The following is a 22596-nucleotide window of genomic DNA, read 5'->3' as shown; positions in this document are numbered from 1 at the left end:
ATTCATGAACCACTCACTTCCACTGTTGTGGGTGGGAGAAACTCAATGAACCAATTAACCTCAATTTCACATCTACATTGCTTTCTATTTGGAGTTACTCAGTCATGATCATCAACGGACTGACTGATCTTATGCCTCATCACCCAGAGCTAAAAGACAAACAGTAATCCTCTAACTACGAATTTGATGGACACCTACCAGAAAAACAGACTGAATCAAACCTGAGATCATTGTAGCAAATCGTGGCTGTACCAGATGTGTGTTTCTCCTTGAAGTTGCAACAATCTACATTTGAAGTGAATGATTGTAGTTCCAAGCAAATTAGAGTGCTTAGTTGAGATGAAAAAGCGCTGACATCTTGGAAATAAGTGTTATTACAATGTACACAAACAAAATTCTTCACTGTTTTTCAGGGATAAATGCATCATATGGTATTACTATATCATACAAAGACTGACTGACCGTAGGTTCAAACTCTGCTACATTCCGGATAAGGTAAATTCAACAGAATATAAAAACTAACCGACTAGGAAAATAACACTAAAAAATGTCAAAGTACCAGACTCAGTATACATTGATAAATGCATGCAGCAACACTTGCTTTACAGTGCGTATGTACACTAAGTGGATGAGAACAGAATCATGTTCACACTGACTAGTTTCCAATACAAAGAACTGTCACTCAGTTGAATAATGAAAAAAAGACATTCCTTGAACAAATGTTTCCTGGAGAAAATGAAAACATGCAAATAAAACAAATTCCAAAGGAACTAAATTGAATGCCTTGTAATCATTGTAGCGAAGCAATCATCAGATATTTCTCATGTTTTATGCATTATTTCTGTAATGTAACTTCTGGGTAATGTACTGCTATCCATGTACATCTGCTTTCAAAACCTTCATTGATGCCTTTATCCCCTGTCCTTTCCTAGCAGGACCTCGTTATCCAAGGTGGTTCATTCAACTTTGCTACCTAGATTCAACTCATTTCCCCTGATCACCACCATTGCTATTCAATTCAATCTAGTCTGATGACTTAATCTTAAATTTTTCACCCTAGTTTTCAAATTGCTCCATGGCCTTGCTTCATGTAGTACTGAAATCCCCTCCTTTCATCAAAGCTTAAAGCTTTTCATGTGTTAATCTTGCTTCCTACACATTACACTCACTCTCGTTTCATCATTAATAACTGACCCACTTAGGTTTCAACGATCAGAATTGCTACTCCAAACGCTTTGGTTTCTGTCTTCCATAAAGCTGACCTCTTTAACCAAGTTGTTGGTCACCCCCCCTAAATTTCTGCTTTTCGGACTTCCCTTTGGAGTTTCCATATATTTTTGTGAAGGATTTTGTACTTTTAAATGCTGACATCAACAAAATTTTAGCACCCTTGATTGACAAAAGATGTCAACGAAGTGTAACATCTCAAATATAATTCCTTTTTTGATTGTTAGTTAACCAAAAGTTATTTTAGGATTAGCTTCAAATATAGATCCACACAGTCATTTCACCTCAACAAAATCTGAAATGCTCTCACAGATTCAGTAAGCCGATGATCTTCTGGGCAACGCTGCATGTAGAAAGATTTGATCTCAGCGGGAAAACGACACAGTAGTATAGGCTCATTGATTGCATCGGTCATCAGTCTCTCTGGAGCCTCTGGGATATCCTGTGACAGAAAGCATTAGAAGTATTAATAGAATCATAGAATCCCTCGTGTAGAAGCAGGCCATTCAGCCCATCGAGTCCACACCAGCCCTCCGAAGAGCATCCCACTCAACTTCTACCCTATCCCTGTAGCCCTGCATTTCCCATGGATAGTCCACCTAGCCTGTACGTGCCTGGACACTATGGACAATTTAGCATGGCCAATCCATCTAACCTCACATATTTGGACTGTGGGAGGAAACCAGAGAACCTGTAGGAAAACCATGCAGATACAGGGAGAATGTGCAAACTCCAAAACAGACAGTTGCCCTAGGCTGGAATCAAACCCGGGTCCCTGGTGCCATGAGGAAGCCGTGCTAACCCATCCCTAATAATAGGCTTCTACTAAAGCAACCTGGATGTTTGCACTGATGTACATGATAATTAAAATGCTTTTCTATGGGTTTGAAAACTGTCTAGATAAAAAAAAGTCAGACACTGGAAAGTTAGCTGTACTTCAAGAGGAACCAAAGTGATTACAACTCAATAAGAATAATAACTACCCTGAACTACTCAACTGAAGTACAAATTTTAAATTTAAAAAAAGTTGCTTCATCTGTCTACAGATCATATACATCTAAGAAAAAAAAAGGATGAAATGTGGGGCACACAGGGAAATGTTTATTACCTTTTCCAGAATCAGTCATGTCATCTTAAGATGAAGATATGTAGCAAAGGTACCCATCTCTGAAGGGCACAAGCAAACCAACTGTGTTTTTAACAATGTAGGTTACTTGCGTGGCAAATTCCTGGTGTTGGCTCACCGATTACTATTATTGATCTAAATTTTGCAATTTGTTATGGTGGGTTTTAAAACGGTCAGAGAGAGAAGAAAACATCTGTCACGGTTTTCTCTCTTTCACACACCAATAACATGGAAAATAGATGTCTGTTTATAGAAATAGATTAACACTTGTAGTGTAGAATAAATTATCACAAGATTATTATTTTAGGGGACTAAAGGCCTCAAAAAACCATCATACCGCATCCTGTACTCCTATTTGTTCCATTTTGGTTGATCATAATGTAATAACTTGCAAATCTGAGTAATCAGTTAGCAAGGGAAATGTTCAGTGTGGCAACATGGATGAATGCATTCAATTCAGCAAAAGATGAAAACTGCACTAGACTCAGGCTTTTATCCCCCCCAGGTTACATTTGAAAGCAGCTTGGCAAACACAAGATTTAAATAGAAATATTTCTGTTAATTTGTCCATAACTTGGAAGAAAAAAAATGAAATTCCAAGCAGAAGATACCCTCAAGGTTCCACTATTTCAACAACAGTTCTTCAGTAAAGACGACACAGCATGTAGGCATCTACGTGTGATACATGTGCTTCAAAGTCTTACTGTCTCAACACCTCGTCATTCAGCAACACTTGTCTGTTCCCAATGACAAAATGGCAAACTCCAGGAAAACAAAACACTTACTTCTCCAAATTCGTAGAAAGTTCCATCATCTTTCTTAATATCATGCTCTTTTAGCCATGTGATAGCATCCGTGTAATTCATTCTTTTGAAAGGGCGTTGAGGAGGCTGGAAATTCTATTTGGAATAAACAAATACAAGGAAAGGGACCAAAAGAATAGAAACTTGAATGCAAGTCAGATACTTTTGGAAAATATGCACTTTTTTGAAAGCTTACTTTTGTTCACTTGTCATCATAAAATTCCTTGAAATACATTTGAATAAGCTACTTGCAGGACAAAATGCAAGGCAAGTTTACTTACCGGGTTCAATTCACGCACAAGATCCTGATAAGGTGACTTCAAAATGCGTTCAACCACATCACAGACAAGGAATTCCAAACAGCTGAGAAGCTCATCAAAAGTAATGAATGGACACTCTGCCTCAACGTGAGAGTATCTTGAAAATTTAACAGAAATATTTACACACTTTGATTTAATCTCACGGGTTTACATTTTCCAACAGCTGAAGTGTTTAGCTGGGAATACGGGAACTAATACCATTCAGGTTTCCTTCAATTGTCAGTTTGTATTCAATTGACTGGCTAATATTACGAGTAGATTTGAGGAAGAAGCTGTTACTTGAGATACCACAACACAGAGATCACTGGGCTTGGTTTCAGAGTCAAAAGATTGTACAGCATGGAAACAGATCCTTTGGTTCAACTTGACAATGCTGACCAGATGTCCCACATTAATCTAGTCCTGTTTACCCCATATACCTCTCAACCCTTCCTATGCATATATCCATCAAGATGCCTTTTAAATATTGTAGCCATACCAGCCTCCACCACTACTTTTAGCAGCTTGTTACATACACGCAGCACTCTTTGCATGAAACATTTCCCCCTTATGTCCCTTTTAAATTTTTCCCTTTTCACCTTAAACCTATGCCTTCGAGTTTTGGACTCCCCTATCCTGGGGAAAAAATCTTGCCCCTCATCATTTTATGAAGACCTCCTCAGCCTCTAATGCTAAGGAAAATAGCCCCAGCCTATTCAGCCCTTCCCTACAGCTCAAACATTCCAACCGACATCCTTGTTAATCTTTTTGAACCCTTTCAAGTTTCACATCTTTCCTATAGCTGGGAGACCAGAATCAAATGCAGTATTCCAAAAGTGGCCTCACCAAGATCCTGAATAGCTGCAACATGACAGCCCAACTCCTATACTCAATGCACTGACCAATAAAGGCAAGTGTCCAAATGCCTTCTTCACTACCCTTGCCCTTAGGATGATCTGTATCAATTTTCCCAGGCTGAGGCAAAGAGTCTTCAAAACCACAAACATTATGTCAAATATGGTGTAGCCACTGGATAGCCTACTCCTTAATCACCATTAATTCAGTTCTACTTGTGTTTCTTGATGTCACACAAATTTAAGTGAGCATTGTTTTATGGTATCTCACCACAGCTTTGTGCCAAACATCAAGGTCATTCAGAATAAATACTCTTGAATTTGAGTTTCAATTCAGCCAGGCATGGAATCTAGGAATCTAAATTGCTTTTGCAATGTTAACTGTAATTCAGAATTCACAGAGAATGGTAAAGACCATGGGAATAATATGATTGGTATCCAATAATAATTGTAAAATCCCAGCATTCTTTTTTTTTCAGGCTATTTAATTCAATACATTATCTAGTGTAAAGGTACAACACTAACGCTGGAGATTTATAAAATGCAGAGCCTTACTACTGAGTGTCTTTAGAGAAATGTATGGAGGCAGTTTCCGACTCCACCTTTAAAAAAATTATACTTGCATCATTCGAATGTGCTTTATTCTAAAGCAGTGGGATATAAGTGGTAGTTGCAGTAAGTTAGCTAATGTATGAAAGAAACAGTACTAACTCTGCAAGATGTCTGCGTGTCCGAGACTGCTCAGCACGGTAGGACTGAGCAATACAGAAAACATCTCCAAGGGACGGGATGCAAGTTTCCAGATATAGTTGAGAAGACTGTGTCAGGAATGCTTCTTCACCAAAATAGTTCAACTTAAATAGTGTGGAGCCACCTTCAACCTGTGTTTGGACCAGGGTGGGTGGGGTGACCTGTGACAGAGAGAAGTGAATTTCACAAAATCGTCATCACATTAGCAAAGTAAAAAGAACTGCCTCTCATATGCTAGTTCACTGTGCCTGCTTATACTGGTCATATGTGGTCAACTCTCATCACAAACCATGTGAAATGCACATTAGATTAGAACAATCCAGCACTCATTCACTTCTGCAAGGTTTGTAAGGACAGCCAAATCCAGAGACAGTATTCTTGGTTACATTCACGTTTGAACAAAGCACAACTGATGGAGGAACATAACAATCCAGATGATGGGATATGGAGCTTTCATACACAGTCACCTTCAGAATAGATTCACAAACTGAGTAACTTTCAACTGAAAAGCTTAAATAGATGTGAGGCAGTTTACATGCATCAATTTATAAGCACCTTTTAGCCCCACTGTGTTTCTGAGAGGGGAACAGCCTCCCACTACCTCAATTAAGAGGCAGTGGAAAGAAGGAAAAGCAAAATCAAGAAATAGTTCAGCCTGGTTATGTTTCAACTCAATTTTTGTTTGCAAATGAATGCTCAAGACTCTTGCATTTTATCTAGATTGTCGAAATTAAAAAAATTATGACCATGTCATAAATCTTGCTGAGCTATAATTCTATTAAGGAAATAAACAGAAACATAAACCTCACAACCCTGGTACTGAGGAGTAAATCTCAAAATTATTATGTACTGGAATTGTTCACAGTAATTCAGCATGCAAATGCTGACCCTCAAAACAGTCACATTACCTTTCAGCATCTTGATTCACATGATTAAGTGTAATTTTAGACACTTGCAACTATTACAAATAAAACATAAGATATAAACGGAAAATAAGACATACTTCAAAGTAGCCATTGTCAAAGTAGTGGTCCCTAAAGCACTGCACCAGAGCAGAGCGCACTTTGAAGATTTTGGACAAGTTCTCTCCTCTGAGCATCATGTGACGGTTGTTGAGCTGCACATCTACGTCAGATTCTTCATTCAGCAAGTTGTCTGCACCCCCTGCTGGGGCTAAACCGACAAGTTCCCAGTAATCACAAATCAATTCATGTCCTCCAGGAGCCTGGAAAAGACACGTGAAACCAAGCATATCAAGTACTGACCAATGAAAGTTCTCCATTTCTCATGTAAGCCAATACTCTCCAACATTATAACAAAGTCTGGGGCTGGATGAACACAGCAGGCCAAGCAGGATCTTAGGTGCACAAAAGCTGACGTTTCAGGCCTAGACCCTTCAACAGAGGGTCTAGGCCCGAAACATCAGCTTTTGTGCTCCTAAAATGCTGCTTGGCCTGCTGTGTTCATCTGGCCCCACACTTCGTTATCTTGGATTCTCCAGCATCTGCAGTTCCCATTATCTCTGATCACTCTCCAACACTGAGTTTGATTCAACAGCATGGAAGACTTAACTATTTGAAGATCCCAAGGCATTTTGGAAACATTGGGTTATGTTGAATAGTACTCACTTGTCAGTTAAAAATAATTTAACATCCAAAATGCTCAGTTCAGAAGGAGGACAGTTGCACAAGTTACAGCCCAAGACAAAATGATTTATTAAGGTTCGAAAATAAAAAAAACACTTTTCTTTTTCCACATATCTTTTTGCAGCACTCTCTCAAGTAGGGGATATCTTGACTTGTATGAATTTCACACTGACAATTCATTCAAATAGTCACTCTTCACCTAAGAGACCAGAAACTGAGCCTTAGCAAGATATTCAACAAAGTGTTGAGGTCTTGGACTGGATTAATCCTTTGTGTTGTGAAACAGGACTTCCTGCACATTGATCTGGTGTGGTAGTCCGGTGCATACATGTCAACAAAATATTGAAAACACAGGAACAATCAAGTTGACCTGCTGCATGTGTACTAGATTCTGAATGAGCCACTTCATCAACTTCTCTGTACACTTTTTTCCCCAAAACATTTCGCATTCTTCTTCAGCTGGACAGGTTTGTCGAGATAGAGTATTTCAAGTTTCAACAACCCTCTGCTGAAAAAAATTCTCCTAAATTTAGGTGAGATAATGTACTAAGGAAGGTTGAGGAGAGGCAAAATAAGCTAAATAGTACAATTTTACAAGAGAACCTGTGTACTCGTACACATAACATAGTGGGCATAATAAATAATGCTGACCAAAAAGCAGAAAGGACACTGGCGTTGTAGAGACAGGGAACACACCCTGGAACGGAATTTACTCTCCCTTGCTAATATGTTTAAAGGAGGAAGCATGTAAAAGCTAGAGGGTAGCCTTCCCATTGCTTACCCCTTCATTCTTACCTCTCTATTTTCATGTTTTTTGGAGAGAAGACTGGTCAGATGTCCCACCCATATTTGATCGTATCAAGTCTCATGCAGCCAATTAATGTTCACAGTTGACTGAGGGACACACCGCAACTTCAGAATTTCTGTGGTGATCCACAAATACCTGATTGCTTGCAGTCCATTTCGGGGATGACGACTGAAGGCTGACAAGCTCACAATCAACCATCCTAAACTTCAGCCCACTGGTGACTGGAGGAAAAACGCTGGGCACCAAAAAAAAACGTTTGCGAGTAACCTAAGAACAGGACTGTTCCCCCATTCATGGCTGGTCTATATCCTGATCTTTTTCCCACCCATCTTGGCTCCACATCGCAAAACCCTTGGCTAACAAAAGACACACCACCAGTCCCAGAATTAAAATTAATTGAGCTAGCACTTTTTGAACTTTGAAAAAGAGAGATTTTCTATGCTTCCACCATGTGTAGAATTGATTCCCAATTTCTTTCCTGAATGGCCAAGCTCCAAGGACATGTACTGTCTCTCAAGAATTCTTCCAAATGGAAGGTTTCTCTGTACTCAGCTTAAACTCCTATCTCCACAATCAAATCACACTTTAACCGCTGCAAACATCAATGCTAGTCAACTCCGCAGAGTCCTCCTCAGTCAAATCTGGGAATTGCAACCAAAATTAGAAGAACTATCTCACAGACCAGTTAAGGACACCCAGGCAGAGCCATACTGAGAGAATTAAACTATTCAGCCATCTTTCCAAATTTGTCTATCACCACCCTGAGTATGCCCTACCCTACAGGAAGGGAAAATGCACCACAGCTGGCCAGACAGTAATATAGATTCAAGAGGGAGTGTTCTCAACACTAACTCCGGAAAGGCTCATTGTTATCAAACTTTGTAAAGGAAATTTCCTGCTCATTACTGCCTACTACATTCCCTAATGAATCAGTACTCCCTTAATTTTAAGCACAACATAATATAAACATAGCAAGGGGACAAAATGCACTGAGTGGAATTCTTCCATGGCCATCACTAAGAATGACTCAGTTGCACCAATATTAACTGAAGTTCACAGAGTGCTGCAGAATGTATCTGTCATCCTAAGCTCACAGTGCAGAATGCACAGGAAGAAAAAATCCAGTTAACCATGTCATCACAAAATTATCCAGATGCAGACTCCAAGATAGTATTGTTACAAATGATTACTCAACAGTCTTTGTGGAGATACCCTCCAACATATTGTGTGGAACTACCACTTGGCTAAACGGGACCAAACAGATCTGATATTCAATAAACACCGGAAGAAATGTGAATGCTGTAAATCAGGAACAAAAAGCTGAAGTTGCTGGAAAAGCTCAACAGATCTGCCAGCATCTGTGAAGAAAAAAAAAAATCAGAGTTAATGTTTCAGGTCTGGAGTTCTGAGGAATGGTCACTGGATCTCAAATGTTAATCCTGATTTTTTTCTTCTTCATAGATGCCAGGTCAGCTAAGATTTTCCAGCAACTTCTGCTTTTGACATGGTACTTAAAACTGGGCATTTGCAATATAATGTGATGCATCTGTAGCAATAAAATTGTACTTCACAACAGTCTATAATGGAATTAACACCAAAACAGCCAACTAGCCCAGGTTCAAGGAGAAGTGTGGTAGAAAATGCCAGAAGCAACATCAGGTGCGAAAATGAGGTGCAAACCAGTCAGTCAAAGTGGCAACATAGACAATATGCACATAACAAATAGTTAGACAATCCCACAATCAACCAAGTTCAACATCTTTTAGGACAAAGTAGATGGGTGTCAGTTGTTTCTAAGAGCAACTTTTTTTAAACAAAAACAAACTGTCCACTCAGTGAATTGTAAATCCAGCATTTCTCCTAAAGAAAGTTACCACAGAATCTTTGGGGTGTTATTTACTTGTAAATTCAGAAGTACATAAGATTGAGTAACCTGAAGATAGGACAGTAGAGGTCAGCAGTGAGTTTAGTTTCTTTCTGAGGGGTTCAGGGAACAAGTCGCCGCAGGAAAAGGTTTTAGTTTGGAAAACATCCAAATCAAGAGACTTTGGCAGAAATCAGCACATTTGTTAGAATTGCAAAAGTTTAGGCACTCACACTTGTGAAAACTTCACGTTGTAGACTTGGAAAGGACTCTTGAATTATCTACACAACCCACAGTAAGGAAACAGTAAGGTACCAGTCACAAAGGAAAGAGCTGAGGGGGGAGGGGTTGTAATTTTACTGGATGAGTGTCTTTGCAATAGATAGGGTTGGGAACAGGTTGAAACATTGTTTTAGTGTATTTTGAGATCTTTCTCACTGTCTTCCGTAACCAGCTTGGTATTTTTGCTTTCTTCTTTTGTACTTTTTGTTGTTTTAAAGAAAAAGGACTCTGAATATGTCTCAGTGACTAAACCGGTCAACAAATTAAACAATTAAAAAAAATAGAAAAATAATCAAGCAAGGTTGCACTCTAATTATCCTGTAGTATCATCAACTGGGATTGTAACAATTGCAATTTATACCTTCTACAAGACAAAATGCATGAAACGCCTACATAAAAGGTGCTAATTAAAACACGCTTAGAATATTGTAAAAAGTACAGATTCCCTTATGTAATGAAACTAGAGGCAATCCAGAAAAGGTTCACTTTTTTCATCCCAGACATGGGCAGACTTTACAAGAAGTCGAATCTTTAGTTATTGGAGTGAGAAGAATGACAGATGACCTTTTTGAAACATAAAAGATGAACAGGAATAACAGCAAAATGAGCTACATGTTAAATGATAAAAAACTGCAGCACACTGCTGTGCGGAGGGACTTGGATGTCCTTGTGCATGAATTGCCGAAGGTGGGATTGCAAGTGCAGCAGGTAATTAAAAAGGCAAATGGAATTTTGTCTGCCATTGCTAGAGGGATGGAGTTTAAAAACAGGGAGGCTATGCTGCAGCTATATAGGGTCCTGGTGAGGCTACACCTGGAATACTGTGTGCAGTTTTGGTCTCCTTCCTTGAGAAGAGACACACAAGCACTAGAGGGGGTGCAGAGGAGATTCACTTGGATGATTCCAGAGTTGAGAGGGTTGGATTATGAGGAGAGACTGACTTGACTGGGATTATATTCATCGTAATTCAGAAGAATGAGGGGAGATCTTACAGAAACATATATGATTATGAAGGGAATAGATAAAGGTGGAGGCAGGGAAGTTGCTTCTGCTACCAGGTGAAACTAGGAATAGAGGGCATCACATCAAAATAAAGGGAAGCAGACGTAGGATTGAGGTCAGGAGGAACGTCTTCACCTCAAGGGTTGTGAATCTGTGGAATTCCCTGCCTAGTGAAGCGGTTGAAGCTACCTCGCTGAATGTTTTGAAGGCAAGGCTAGGTAAATTTTTGAACAGTAAAGGAATTAAGGTAATGGTGAGTGGGCGGGTAAGTGGAACTGAGTCGCAAAAAGATCAACCATGATCTTATTAAATGCCAGGGCAGGTGCGAGGGGCCAGATGGCCTACTCCTGCTCCTGGTTCTTAATGTTCTTAAGATTCTTAGGGGGCTTAACAGGGTAGATGCAAACAGATTGTTTCTCTTATGGGAGAGTTTAGAGCTAGAGGGTATCACCTCAGAGTTAGGGGGTAATCTTTTAAGATGGAGATAAAGAGGAATTTATTCTCACAGGCGAACAACTCAGTGGAATTCTTCACTACAGACAGCTACAGAGCTGGGTTCTTATGTATATTCAAGGCTAAGATTTTTGATAAGTAAGGGAATGAAAAGTGACAGTGAAAAAGCAGATAAGTGGAATGAGGGTGATCAGATCAAATTTGATTTCACTGATTGGCAGAGCAGACCTGATGGACCAAATGGCTAAATTCTACTCCAATATCTTATGTCTATTAGGGCCATTGACTGCAACATCACTTCAATTTATCCCAAGAAAATGCACCTCCAAAACAATGAGTTTATTTTTATACAATTCAAATTGTTTATTTCATTTCTTGGAATTTTCCTTTGCTTTTTTCTACTAATATTTAAAACACACTAAAATTTAATAACTTCCACCCTTCTAGCCAGTTAAAATGAAACGAGAGCTTATATGACAGGAAATTATGGAAGACGACCCCATCTGAAACAGGTAGAATAATTTACCTTTTCACATGCCTAAATTCTTGTACTAGTTATTAAAAATATCTTTACCATCTTGCCCTCTGGCACCATTTTTAAGGTTCCATAAACTGCAATGGAGCTCTCTGTTGATAGCACCAGTCCGTTGTAGCACTGACACTGAAGAGAAAGAGAAGATAGTAGATTAGGGTATATATTACATTGATACAAGAATCAAGAGTGTTGCAAAAGTTGAATATGAAGAGAAAGAGCTAGAAATTGCTTAAGATTTTAACACGAAGCTAAAAATTATTTCAACCACAGCATTAATTTCTGCATTGTGCAAAGTCTGCTATCAGTGCAGAGTCCACAGAAGGCAGCTGCAACAAAAATCTAGACCACTATTTGTTCCTCGAAGTGTGAGAATGCCAAAGATTAAGCATTTAATAAATTGCACGTGGAGGACTGAAATTAAAACATTACCAGGTCATCACTGAAGACACATTGAAGAAATCCTGTACCATCACGCAGAACAACAAACATCAAGTTCTTGCCTGTTAAGAAAAAGAGCATGAAGAGCTATTCTGTTTAATCATCTGCTTTATTTTTAAAAAAAAGTATACTGAAACAAAATTGATCACCACAAACACTGGCAAAAAGAAACAGACTGTTTTGCTCTGGAAGCCCGTGGCATTAGCATAGTTATAATATTTGCTCAATTAGCTTGGTATACAGCTGAAATATAAGAATACATAAAACTGAAAGAACACAATCAAATATGCAGAATGGGACTTGCTGACTTTACTTACAAAATGAAGCTTTTATCTTAAACTACATTTTTGTCCAAGAAATAGTTACTCTTAATGAAAAGAACACAAATGGGAAAAATCAGTCTCTTTGCCATGAAATTACAGCTCATACAGACAAAATTTGAACCTCTTGAAAACTCATGTTTAATTCTGATGCTGCCTTGGCACAGCACATTTGGAGTTCCAACATGTGCTTCCGTCAAGCATCTTCCCATGTACTACATCACATATCTTAGATAAGTTACCACTAGAAACTGAACAACAACCCTGAAGCTCATAAAATAAGGGAAGCAAACTGATCCCAGACGGTTACTTTCTCAAAGCTTCTAACAATTAGTTCCAAAGCAAAAATATGGTTGAGGTGTTCAACTCGGGCTTTCAATTAACTGCAAGGAGGGTATGCAATACTGATGATGAATGTGTAAAAGGGACATGGAATTCTCAGAGGAGAATAATCTTTTACACTTTTAAAAAACTATTGAAAACTGGATTAATATATTTCTCCAATTGGTAACTGCTCTGAACTATTCTATCAGGGTGATTTTTTTGAATGAATGGATCAAAGAAGAAAGAACATTTATTACTCAACACCTAATTAATACTAAATGTGATGACTGAACCATTGCAGTCATTGTGGTGATGGTGCAAATAGAATTCCCAATGAGCCAAAAAAAAGCTCATTCTCACCCAATGGGAGGAAAAACCCTCAAGTAATCAAAGTACATCTTCACTTCAAATTATGGTCGAGTTCTGAAAAATAAAAAACTTACCTGAAAAACTGAATTGACTAGGCTCCATCTAGTGGCACAAGTTACTTAGTGCAAGCAGAACTACCAGCTTTGACCAACTTCTGTGCAGCTCAGGACTTCACTACAAGTTCACCTCAGCAACAGACATGGGAGACTTGAAAAGGTAAGAGCAGAGAATGGGAATAGATGAGGAGCAGGGGTTTCATGAAGTCTGACTAAAGATGGGGCAGAAGCAGAGAAAGACTGAAGAAACTGAGTGAGTGTATGACAGAAACACGGAGAAAAGAACCTGAAAGCAGGCAGGTCACACAGGATGGGCTGTAGCAAACCATGTTAAACTGAAACTAAAAATTAAACACGTGAACTCACTTTTTTTCTTATCTACACTGAAGTGAAACCACATTATCTGAATCAACTTTACTGTATGCTGTTCAGCTTCTTAGTTGGCAGATCAGAACAAGTAATACCAGAGGTCAAGAATGTCACTGGCTTCAGGGCACACTGAAGGGAGAGGGGTGGGGCTTGTGGTACACATTGATACTAATGATATAGGTAGAATAAGGGATGAGATCTTGCATCAAGAGTTCAAGGGGCTAGGCATTAAAAAGCAGGATCTCAAAAGGTCATAAATCGCAAGATTACACAGTGGCACATGCTAGTACAGAAATACAAGAATAAGACAGGCAAATGAGTGGTTCAAGAGTTGGCGCAGGACTGTGGTTTTTATACTGCTGATGATTGGGACTGTTTCTGGCGAAGCAGAGACCTCTAAAGCAGGAAGGTCTGCACCAGAACCACAACAGGGCCAACAGCCTTGTGGGAGGGTTTGCTAATACTGTATGGCAGGAATTTAAATTACTTCGATAGGGCCAGGGGCCAGAGAGCGTTCATTGAATAGTGATGCAGAATACTTTCTGATAGAAACCTAGGCAGAGGGAGTTCAGCCATGTTAAGCGTCAAAGTAGTAAGGTGATGCTGGAGGGCCTCTATTTTAATGCTAGGTGGACGATAGGCAAGACAGATGAGTTAAGGGCATGGATTGACACATGGAATTTCAATGCTGTTGCCACAGAGAAATGTTTGAGGGAAAGTCACAACAGGTAACAATATACCAGGGTGTACGATCCTTCAATGAGGCAGTGAGCTTTCATTGTGGGCCAAAGGGCCTGTACTGTGCTGTACTGAGGCAGGAAAGGATGTGAAAGAGGTGGTGGTGTTGTATTATTAAGGAATCAGTTACGCAGTAAGGAGGGATGATATCTTGAAAGGGTGTCAAATGAGGCTTTTGGGGGCAAAGCTTAGGAATAAAAAAACCAGTCACATTATTTGGGGGCTTGTAATAAACTCCAAATAATCATCAGGCAGTTGAGGAGCAGGTATTAAGACAATTCACTGGTGCGTGTAAAAATACCAATAGTGTAACTACAAATTTGGATAATCATAGAATAAAGGATTTAAAAGTAGTCTGTTTCCTGAAATGTATTCAGGAGAACTTTTTATTTCAACATGGTCCTACAAGGGACCATGCCATCCTGGACTTAACTCTGGGGAACAAGGCCGGTCAGACATTCGAGGTAGCAGCGTGCAAACATTTTCGTGAAAGTGACCACCACAATGTACATCTTAAGCTCGTAATGGCAAAGGAAAAAGATAGTCTGCACAAATAGTTTTGCATAGTGGGTTGGCAGATTTTACTAAAATAAGGCAGGACCTAGCCAAAGTTGACAGGAAACAGTGGGAAGCATTCCCAAAGTGTGCAGGCCCAACATGTTCCCTTTGGGGTGACACGTAGGAGCAACAAGCCCAGAGAACCCCATAAGTCGAGGAATGTCCAGGACTGGAAAGGAAGGGAGAGAGACTGATGCTGTTAGTAGTTGCAAAACACCAAATCTACAGAAGCCCTAAAGGAATATACAAAGTGTAGGGGGAAACTTAAGAAAGCAATTAGGTGAGCAAAGAGGGTCATGAAAAAAAAGGGTAAGTTTGGAGAGAATCCCAAAATATTCTAAAAGCACATTAAGGATATGAGAATAAGCAGGGAAAAATAGGGGGCAAGTCTATGCATGGACATGAAGGACATTGGTAGAATATTAAATATTTGTCTTTATTCAGGAAAATGTAGGCACAGCATGAAAAGCCGATAGATAGAGATTCTTCAGCAGTTTGATACAGGGAGTGAAGAGGTTTTGGAAGTTTTGGCAGGTTTAAAAGTGGACAAATCCCCAATGAGTTTGATCCTCGGTAGCTGTGGGAGACAAGGGACGAAATCACAGGGACCCTGATCCAAATTTTTAATTCCTTTCTGACACAGGTGCAGTGCCAGAGGAATGGAGACAGCTATTGTAGGTCCACTTTTCCAGAAGGGTTGTAGTCATTGACCAGGAATATACAGACCAACAAGTGGTAGAGAAACTTAGGGAGAAAATTTCTGACAGAGAATGTTCATCTCCATTTACAGACTGAAGGTTTGATCAGTGATAGTCAGCAGAGGGAGGTCATGACTAACAAATCTGTTTGAACTTTTCCAGGAGATGACCAAGCATGTTGGCAAAGGTAGTGTAGTTGATTAGATTTATAATGATTTCAGCAAGTCGTTGAACAAGGTCCCACACAGGAGACTGATAAAAAAAGGTAAAAGTACATGCGATCTGGGGTATCTTGGCAAAATGGATCCAAATTCACCTTAGATCCAGGAGACAGATGCTGATGGCAGAGATGTTTGTGTGACTGGAGGCCAGTGTCCAATGGCATACTACAAGGATCAGTGCTGTGTCTCTTGTTGTTCATGTGGATGGCAGAAAGCTGGCTTGGTGATTAACAGTGAGGAAGAAGGTCTTAAGTCACAAGAAGATATAAACAGATTCATCAGGTATGGAATTTAACCCTGCTAAGGATGAGGTGATGCACTTTAAAAAGTAGTAACAAGACAAAGGAGTACTTAATGAATGGCAGGACACTGGGAAGCTCTGAAGAACAGGGGGCACAATTGAGGCACAGATAATGAGAGCAGGAAGGTTATGCTGAAGCTGTGGAAATGTTTGGTTAGGCCACAGCTGGAGTATCATGTGTAGTTCTGGTCACCACACTATAGGAAGGATGTGATTCCACTGGAGAGGGTACTGAGGAGATTCACTAGGATGTTGCCTGGGATGAAGCAACTAAAAGGTACAAAGAGATGCTGGATAAGCTCAGGTTTTTATTTCAGCAGAAAAGGTTGAGGGGGGATCTGATAGAGGTATAAAAGGTTATGAGGGGCATTGACAGACTGGATAGAAAGCAGCTAATCTGTTTAATTGAAGGGTCAGTAACAAAAGGGGCAAATTTTAAGGTGAAAGGCAAGAGGTTTAGAGGGGACTTGGGAAAAACATTTGTTTTCCACCTGGATTGACAGGGGTCTAGAAGCCCTGCCTGGGAGGGTACTTGGGGTGGGGAACCTCACAGCCTTTAAAAAAGTACTTGGATGAGCACTTATTGTTATAACATTCAAGGCTATGGGCCAAGTGCTAGAAAGTGGGAATAGTGCAGACCTAGCACATTTGGGCAATTGACCAATACGCTGAAGGGCCTCTTCTGTGCTGTGTGATTCTATGAATACCAGTTTGACCAGGAGCATTGCAGCATATGATGGGACCTATCACGGTGAAAAAAATTTCCTCTAATCTTTTGCTGACGGAAAGAGAACTAATAAGTGTTTCAATGATGTTTCAGAAAAATATTAAAAGGTCATCACTGCTCATTTGGATCTAAAGTTTGAGCTTCCAAGTACCAAGTTTAATGAAGAAAACCTTCATGCCAAAGATGAAAGGACTGGAGCCCAATTATAAACATTATATATAGAACAGCACATGCTTGCAAAAGCAACCATTTTTATCCTCTATCCTAGGCTAATATGCAAGTCATTCGAAAATGTAGAATACAAACCTTGTCTCCGTAATCTGTGGACCCAGCCAAAGATCTTCACTCGTTGCCCTCTATGCGCTTCTGTGGCTCGGATTTTTATCTATGAAATTGACAATGATAAAGAAATTAAACAGTTCAATGAAAAAAATATCCAATTTAGACTCTCAAACTCAGAACCTCAATAAAAATTATTTGGACTTGCAGTTACTTACTGAAGGAGAAATAGAACAGGAAAAGTTCAGCTTGAGCAGTAAGACATGAAACATGTAAAATTAGGAAACTATTTGCTGCTGCATGTTCCCAGGGTTTTTTCAGTTTCAGGACACCCAGGAAATAATCAGCCTGAATTGTCAGCATTATTGTTTCTTCTGATTAGCGACAAAGTAAGATGCAGTGAACTGGTACACCAAAATGGCCCTTATCTCATGTTGATGGCAATTTATGACCCAGTTGCATAGTATTCCTGAAATTGTTGTGGTCCATGTTTTGTAACACGTTGACCATTCCCACTCAATAAAGCCAAATTTCATGCAAATCTGGTGCTCAACATTGCATCTGCCCCACTACCCAAAACTAGCTATTTGCTTCCTACTCATACTGCTGATCTCACCTTATAGTTCATCAGATCCTGTACTACAGAAGCAATGGCTTGAATGTTATCAGGAATTAAATTCACCCAACACATTTATTATTGTAAGTAACATTGAAATGTCAAAAGTATACCACGCAATCCTTCAAACCTGCTCTGCCATTCAGTATGATCATGGCTGATCCTCTAAATCAATGCCATGTTCACATTTTCTCCCTATACAGCTTGACGCCTTTAAAACCTAAATTTGTTGAATATATTCAGTGACTTGCCCTCCACAGCCTTCTGTGGTAGATAATTCCACAGGTTCACAACTCTGAAAGATTTTTGAGACATCCATTACTAAATAGCCTATTGTGCATTCTGAGTCAAGACTTGTTTTTCCTCCCATCTGTACTAAATAACCTATCCGTATTCTGAGACTGTCAGCCTTGGTTCTACCCTCCCCAAACAGGGAAAACATCTTCCTTGCATCCAGTTTGTCTCAGCCTGTTAGAATTTTATATCTTTCAAACAGCTCCCTTCTCATTCTCCTAAACAGGGTCAATCGAACCAATCTCTCCTCAAAGAAGGATACTGCCGTCTCTGATATCAGCTTACAGAACCTCCTCTGAACTTCCTAAATGGTGAATTATCCTTTGTTAGCATACTGTTTCCATGCTGTATGACTGAGATCAGAACTGCATGCAACACTCCAGGTGTAATCTCACCAAGGCCCTGCATAACTGCAATAAAACATCTCCAATTCAGAATGCAAACCCTCTTGCAATGATGGCCGATATCCAATTTGCCTTCCTCACTGCTTGCTTCACCTGCCTGTCTACTGTCATCGATTGGTGTACAGGACAATGGAGACTGGGGTTCATTCCTCAATGGAGAGTGGTTAATCTCTTTGTGATGGGCTTTGTGTAAACAATGGTGACCTTTAAAGGGCTCTTGTGGTGAAAAAGTGCCCCTACCTCAGATTCCGGAAGCCTGGGTCAAGTCCCACTTGCCCCAGAAGTGTGTCATAATACATCTGAATAGGTTGATTAGAAAGTATCTAATTTCCAGTACTGTTTGAGGTCTATAGACAGTTCCCAACATTTTATTCTCCTTTTCTGTTTCTTATCTCCACCCACAAGGATTCAATCATAACTGTATCAAAATATCATACCATAACCATTTATATCTATTTGCTCCGCTAACTTATCCACCTTACTGCGAATGCTCCGTGCATAAAGAAACAAAACTTTCAGACTTGCCTTTCATCTTAGCTTTATTTTGCATGATAGGCCCATTTACTTTTATTCCATGTTTTCCATCCACTTTTGCCTCTTAGCTTTGTCTTTTGTTCCTATCCTTGTTTCTCCCTATTTTTGCATCCTTGATCAGATGCCCAGCCTCCTGCCATTCTAGTTTAAATCCTCCCTGACAGTTTCACTAAAATAGCACCAAAAAGGACATTAGTCCTAGGTCTGTCCGATCCTCCTTCCCAAGAACTGGGCCCAATATCTCAGCAATCTGAATCCTTCCCACCTATATCATTACTCCATGTATGTATTCATTTGATATGGGCTGTTGTTTTTACTCTCACCAGCACATGATACTGCTTGTAATCCTGAGATCGCTAACTTTGGAAGTATTACTTCATAATTTATGTCCTAACTCTGTACAATCTGTTCTTAGTACATTATCAGTTTCTACTTTTTGTGTTGATATCAATTTGTACTACAACCATTTTTTCTTTCTGGGACGAGCGAGAGAGAGAACCAGGAGGCTACCGGGAAGGTAAGATTCCTCACTTTAAAAAGCTTACCTCGAGCAGGAACGGCCTTCATTTTCAGGAGGAGTAAGAGAGCGAGCACCAGGAGGTGCGAGCTAGAGAGATTTAAAAGAAACTAATGAGGCAACAGGAGACAGAGAGTAGTAGTGGAAGAGAATTTCTCATACTGGAGACTGGAGACCAGTGGTGTTCCACAGGGATCTGTGCTGGGACCACAGTTGTTTGTGATACACAAATTATCTGGAGGAAGGTGTAGATGGTCTGATTAGCAAGTTTGCAGACGACCCTAACAATGGTGGATTAGCAGATAGTGAAGAGGACTGTCAGAGATTACAGTAGAATATAGATAGATTGGAGAGTTGGGCAGATGGCGTTCAATCCAGGCAAATGTGAGGTGATGCATTTTGGAACATCTAATTCAAGGGTGAACTATACAGTAAATGGAAAGGTCCTAGGGAAAAGTGATGTTCAGAGAGATCTGGGTGTTCAGGTCCATTGTTCCCTGAAGGTGGCAATGCAAGTCAATTGAGTGGTCAAAGCAGCATATGGCATGCTTTCTTTCATCGGACGGGGTATTGAGTACAAGAGTTGGCAGGTTATGTTAGAGTTGTACAGGGCTTGGGTTCGACCACATTTAGAGTCCTGCATACAGTTCTGGTCGCCACATGGCCAAAAGGATGTGGATGCTTTGGAGGGGGTGCAGAGGGGGCTCACCAGGATGTTGCCTGGTATGGAGGGTGCTAGCTATGAAGAGAGGTTGAGTAGATTAGGATATTTTCATCAGAAAGACAGAGATTGAGGGGGACCTGATTGAGGTCTACAAAATCATGAGGTGTATAGATAAGAAGGATAGCGAGAAGTTCCCCCCGCCCCCAAGAGTGGGGGATTCAGTTACTAGGGGTCATGAGTTCAAAACGTGAGAGGAGGAAAGTTTGTGGGAGATACGTGTGGAAAGTTCTTTATGCAGAGGATGGTGGGTGCTTGGAACGCTTTGCCAGAGGAGGTGGTAGATGCAGACATGATAGTGTCTTTTAAGATGTATCTGGACAGGTACATGGATCGGCAGGGAGCAAAGGGATACAGACCCTTAGAAAATAGATGACAGGTTTAGACAGAGGGCCTCGATCGGCGCAGGCTTGGAGGGCCAAAGGGCCTGTTCCTGTGCAGTAATTTTCCTTGTTCTTTGACCATTGACTATTCATCTCTCTCGTATCCCCTCCCACACCATTCAGAATATCCCACAGATCCTTTGATACATCCTTGACTCTGACATGAGAAAGGCAACGTACCATCCTGAAGTCTCCTTCTCAGCTGCAGAAACAACTGTCTGTTTCCCTTACTCTAGAATCCTCCGTAACTACAACTCTACCATGCTTCTTCCCCTCTCGTTTACCAGAGTCACTCATGGTGCCAAGGTCTTGTATTCTGCTTCTACTCCCGGAGAAGTCATACTCTCCAACAATATCCAAAACTATATATCCTGTCAGGAGGAGGACATCAAAAGAGGCTCCTGCACTACTTGCATTCGTCTACTCTGCTTGGTTGTCACCCAGCCCTCCTCTGCCCATAAATAAAATAACACTGATGCACTAGTCTTTTTGTTGAAGCCTTTCAAGGAAGGAAATGAAACTTAATGTTTGGAGCAATAATCCTTTCACCTGTCTCTCCTTCTCGTTAAATGTATACTTTATGTTCTTCATCATTTTAAGCATAGGAAGCATAATCAGAATAGGACCACATGGTCTGTCAAGCTTGGCTCCACCAGGCAATACAATTGTGGCTCATCTAAAGTTTCAACCATGCTTTCTCACCTGCTTCCCATATTCCTCAATTCTTTGAATAAGCAGATATCCATCATCACAGCCTTGAAAGTATTTAACCAAGAAACACCCAAGCCCTCTGGGGGTAGTGAATTCCAAAAGTAGAAACTTTTGAAAGAGTTGATTTCTCCTTATCTGAATCCTGATGAATCAGCCCTATATGTGTTCCAAACATGTTCTTATGTTTAGAATCCCTGAACAGTGGAAACAATCACTCAGCATCTACCCTATTGAGCCCCTTCAGAACCTTGAACACTTCAATAACATCACCTTGCATTGATGTAGTGACTTTACCTTAAAAAAAAAAGAGTACTTCACACAGCATTACCAAACAAAAATTGATGTGAAATTGTATTGAGAATATTCAGATTGACTATCATTTTGGTCATCTAAGAGATCATTTTTAAACGGTATGGTAAAGGACACAGTCAGAGGGCTATAAGGAAGAACAGATATGGAACAGAGATTAGCACCTAGATAGATTAATGCATGGATGCCAAAAGCCACAATTAAAATTAGGGTTGTAAAAGAGGGCAAAAATCAGAAAAGCAGAGGGGAGGTTACACAGCTGGAGAAAATTTGCTTCCATTGCCCTCAATCCGATAAGCAAAGCATCTAAACATTTAAGAAAGTGGACTTTGCTACTCAAAGTCCTAACTAACCACCAGAACAACTGCTCATCTTCTCTCTCGCTCCTTCTCAGCTCCTCAACACAAAACATTTATGGCTTTTGTTAAGGACCAGACCAACCAACCCCCTTAAAACATATTAAGACGACAATTAGACCCTGATATTTTAAAGGCAAGTGCCATGTGTTGCATTCCAGATGCAATTCAACTGGTCAATAACTTATTCCTACAGTATAGTTAAACCACAAAAAAAAGGAAGGAAAAACTTAAGTCTGTTGGAAAACTTAACAGAATAATAGATTGTTTTACTACTAAATAGTAACTTCTAATTTAGAAACATCCCATAAACACCTCCTTGGAAAGACAAATAACAAAGCTTGTCTCACATGCAACTCCAGCAGCAGGAAGAGAACCCCCAGCTTTGATCTACAACCAAGAGAATAATAAACATGGAGAGAAAACAGAGAGAGAGCAGCAAGGACAGATGTGCTGCAGCTGCCACCCAGCTTCAAGGCCCAGCAACTGCTACTGAAAATCTAAAACTAAAAAGTCTGGTTCTACGGGAGCTTAACCCTCTCACACAGGCTGTTTGTATTGTTTTGACTCGGGGGAAAAAAAACCAAGGTGTCACAAGCTGTTTACTTTAAGGGCTTTCAATAGACAGCTCACCTCTGCCTTAAAACCTATCATCCAAAAAGACAAATACCCCTCTTAAAGCCATGGTATTGTCACACTGTCTA

At 40.1% G+C, this 22596-nt stretch overlaps 1 protein-coding gene across 2 annotated transcripts in view; it reads right to left on the bottom strand.

Moving 5' to 3' along the window:
• The window catches only part of nars1 (asparaginyl-tRNA synthetase 1), a 45824-nt gene that overhangs the window by 5116 nt on the left and 18112 nt on the right, over positions 1-22596 (bottom strand). For both annotated transcript variants that reach the window (XM_048547009.1, XM_048547013.1), the window contains 8 exons: positions 17075-17153; positions 12079-12149; positions 11689-11775; positions 6063-6284; positions 5021-5220; positions 3438-3573; positions 3139-3252; positions 1538-1669 (listed from right to left, as the gene is read on the bottom strand). In XM_048547009.1, the coding sequence (XP_048402966.1) occupies positions 1538-1669; positions 3139-3252; positions 3438-3573; positions 5021-5220; positions 6063-6284; positions 11689-11775; positions 12079-12149; positions 17075-17153 (1041 nt within the window). The remainder of the gene's footprint in view (positions 1-1537; positions 1670-3138; positions 3253-3437; positions 3574-5020; positions 5221-6062; positions 6285-11688; positions 11776-12078; positions 12150-17074; positions 17154-22596) is intronic.

This window comes from Stegostoma tigrinum, chromosome 1 (assembly GCF_030684315.1).
Source record: "Stegostoma tigrinum isolate sSteTig4 chromosome 1, sSteTig4.hap1, whole genome shotgun sequence".
NCBI lineage: Eukaryota > Metazoa > Chordata > Chondrichthyes > Orectolobiformes > Stegostomatidae > Stegostoma > Stegostoma tigrinum.
This window is presented reverse-complemented; position numbering and strand designations above follow the sequence as displayed.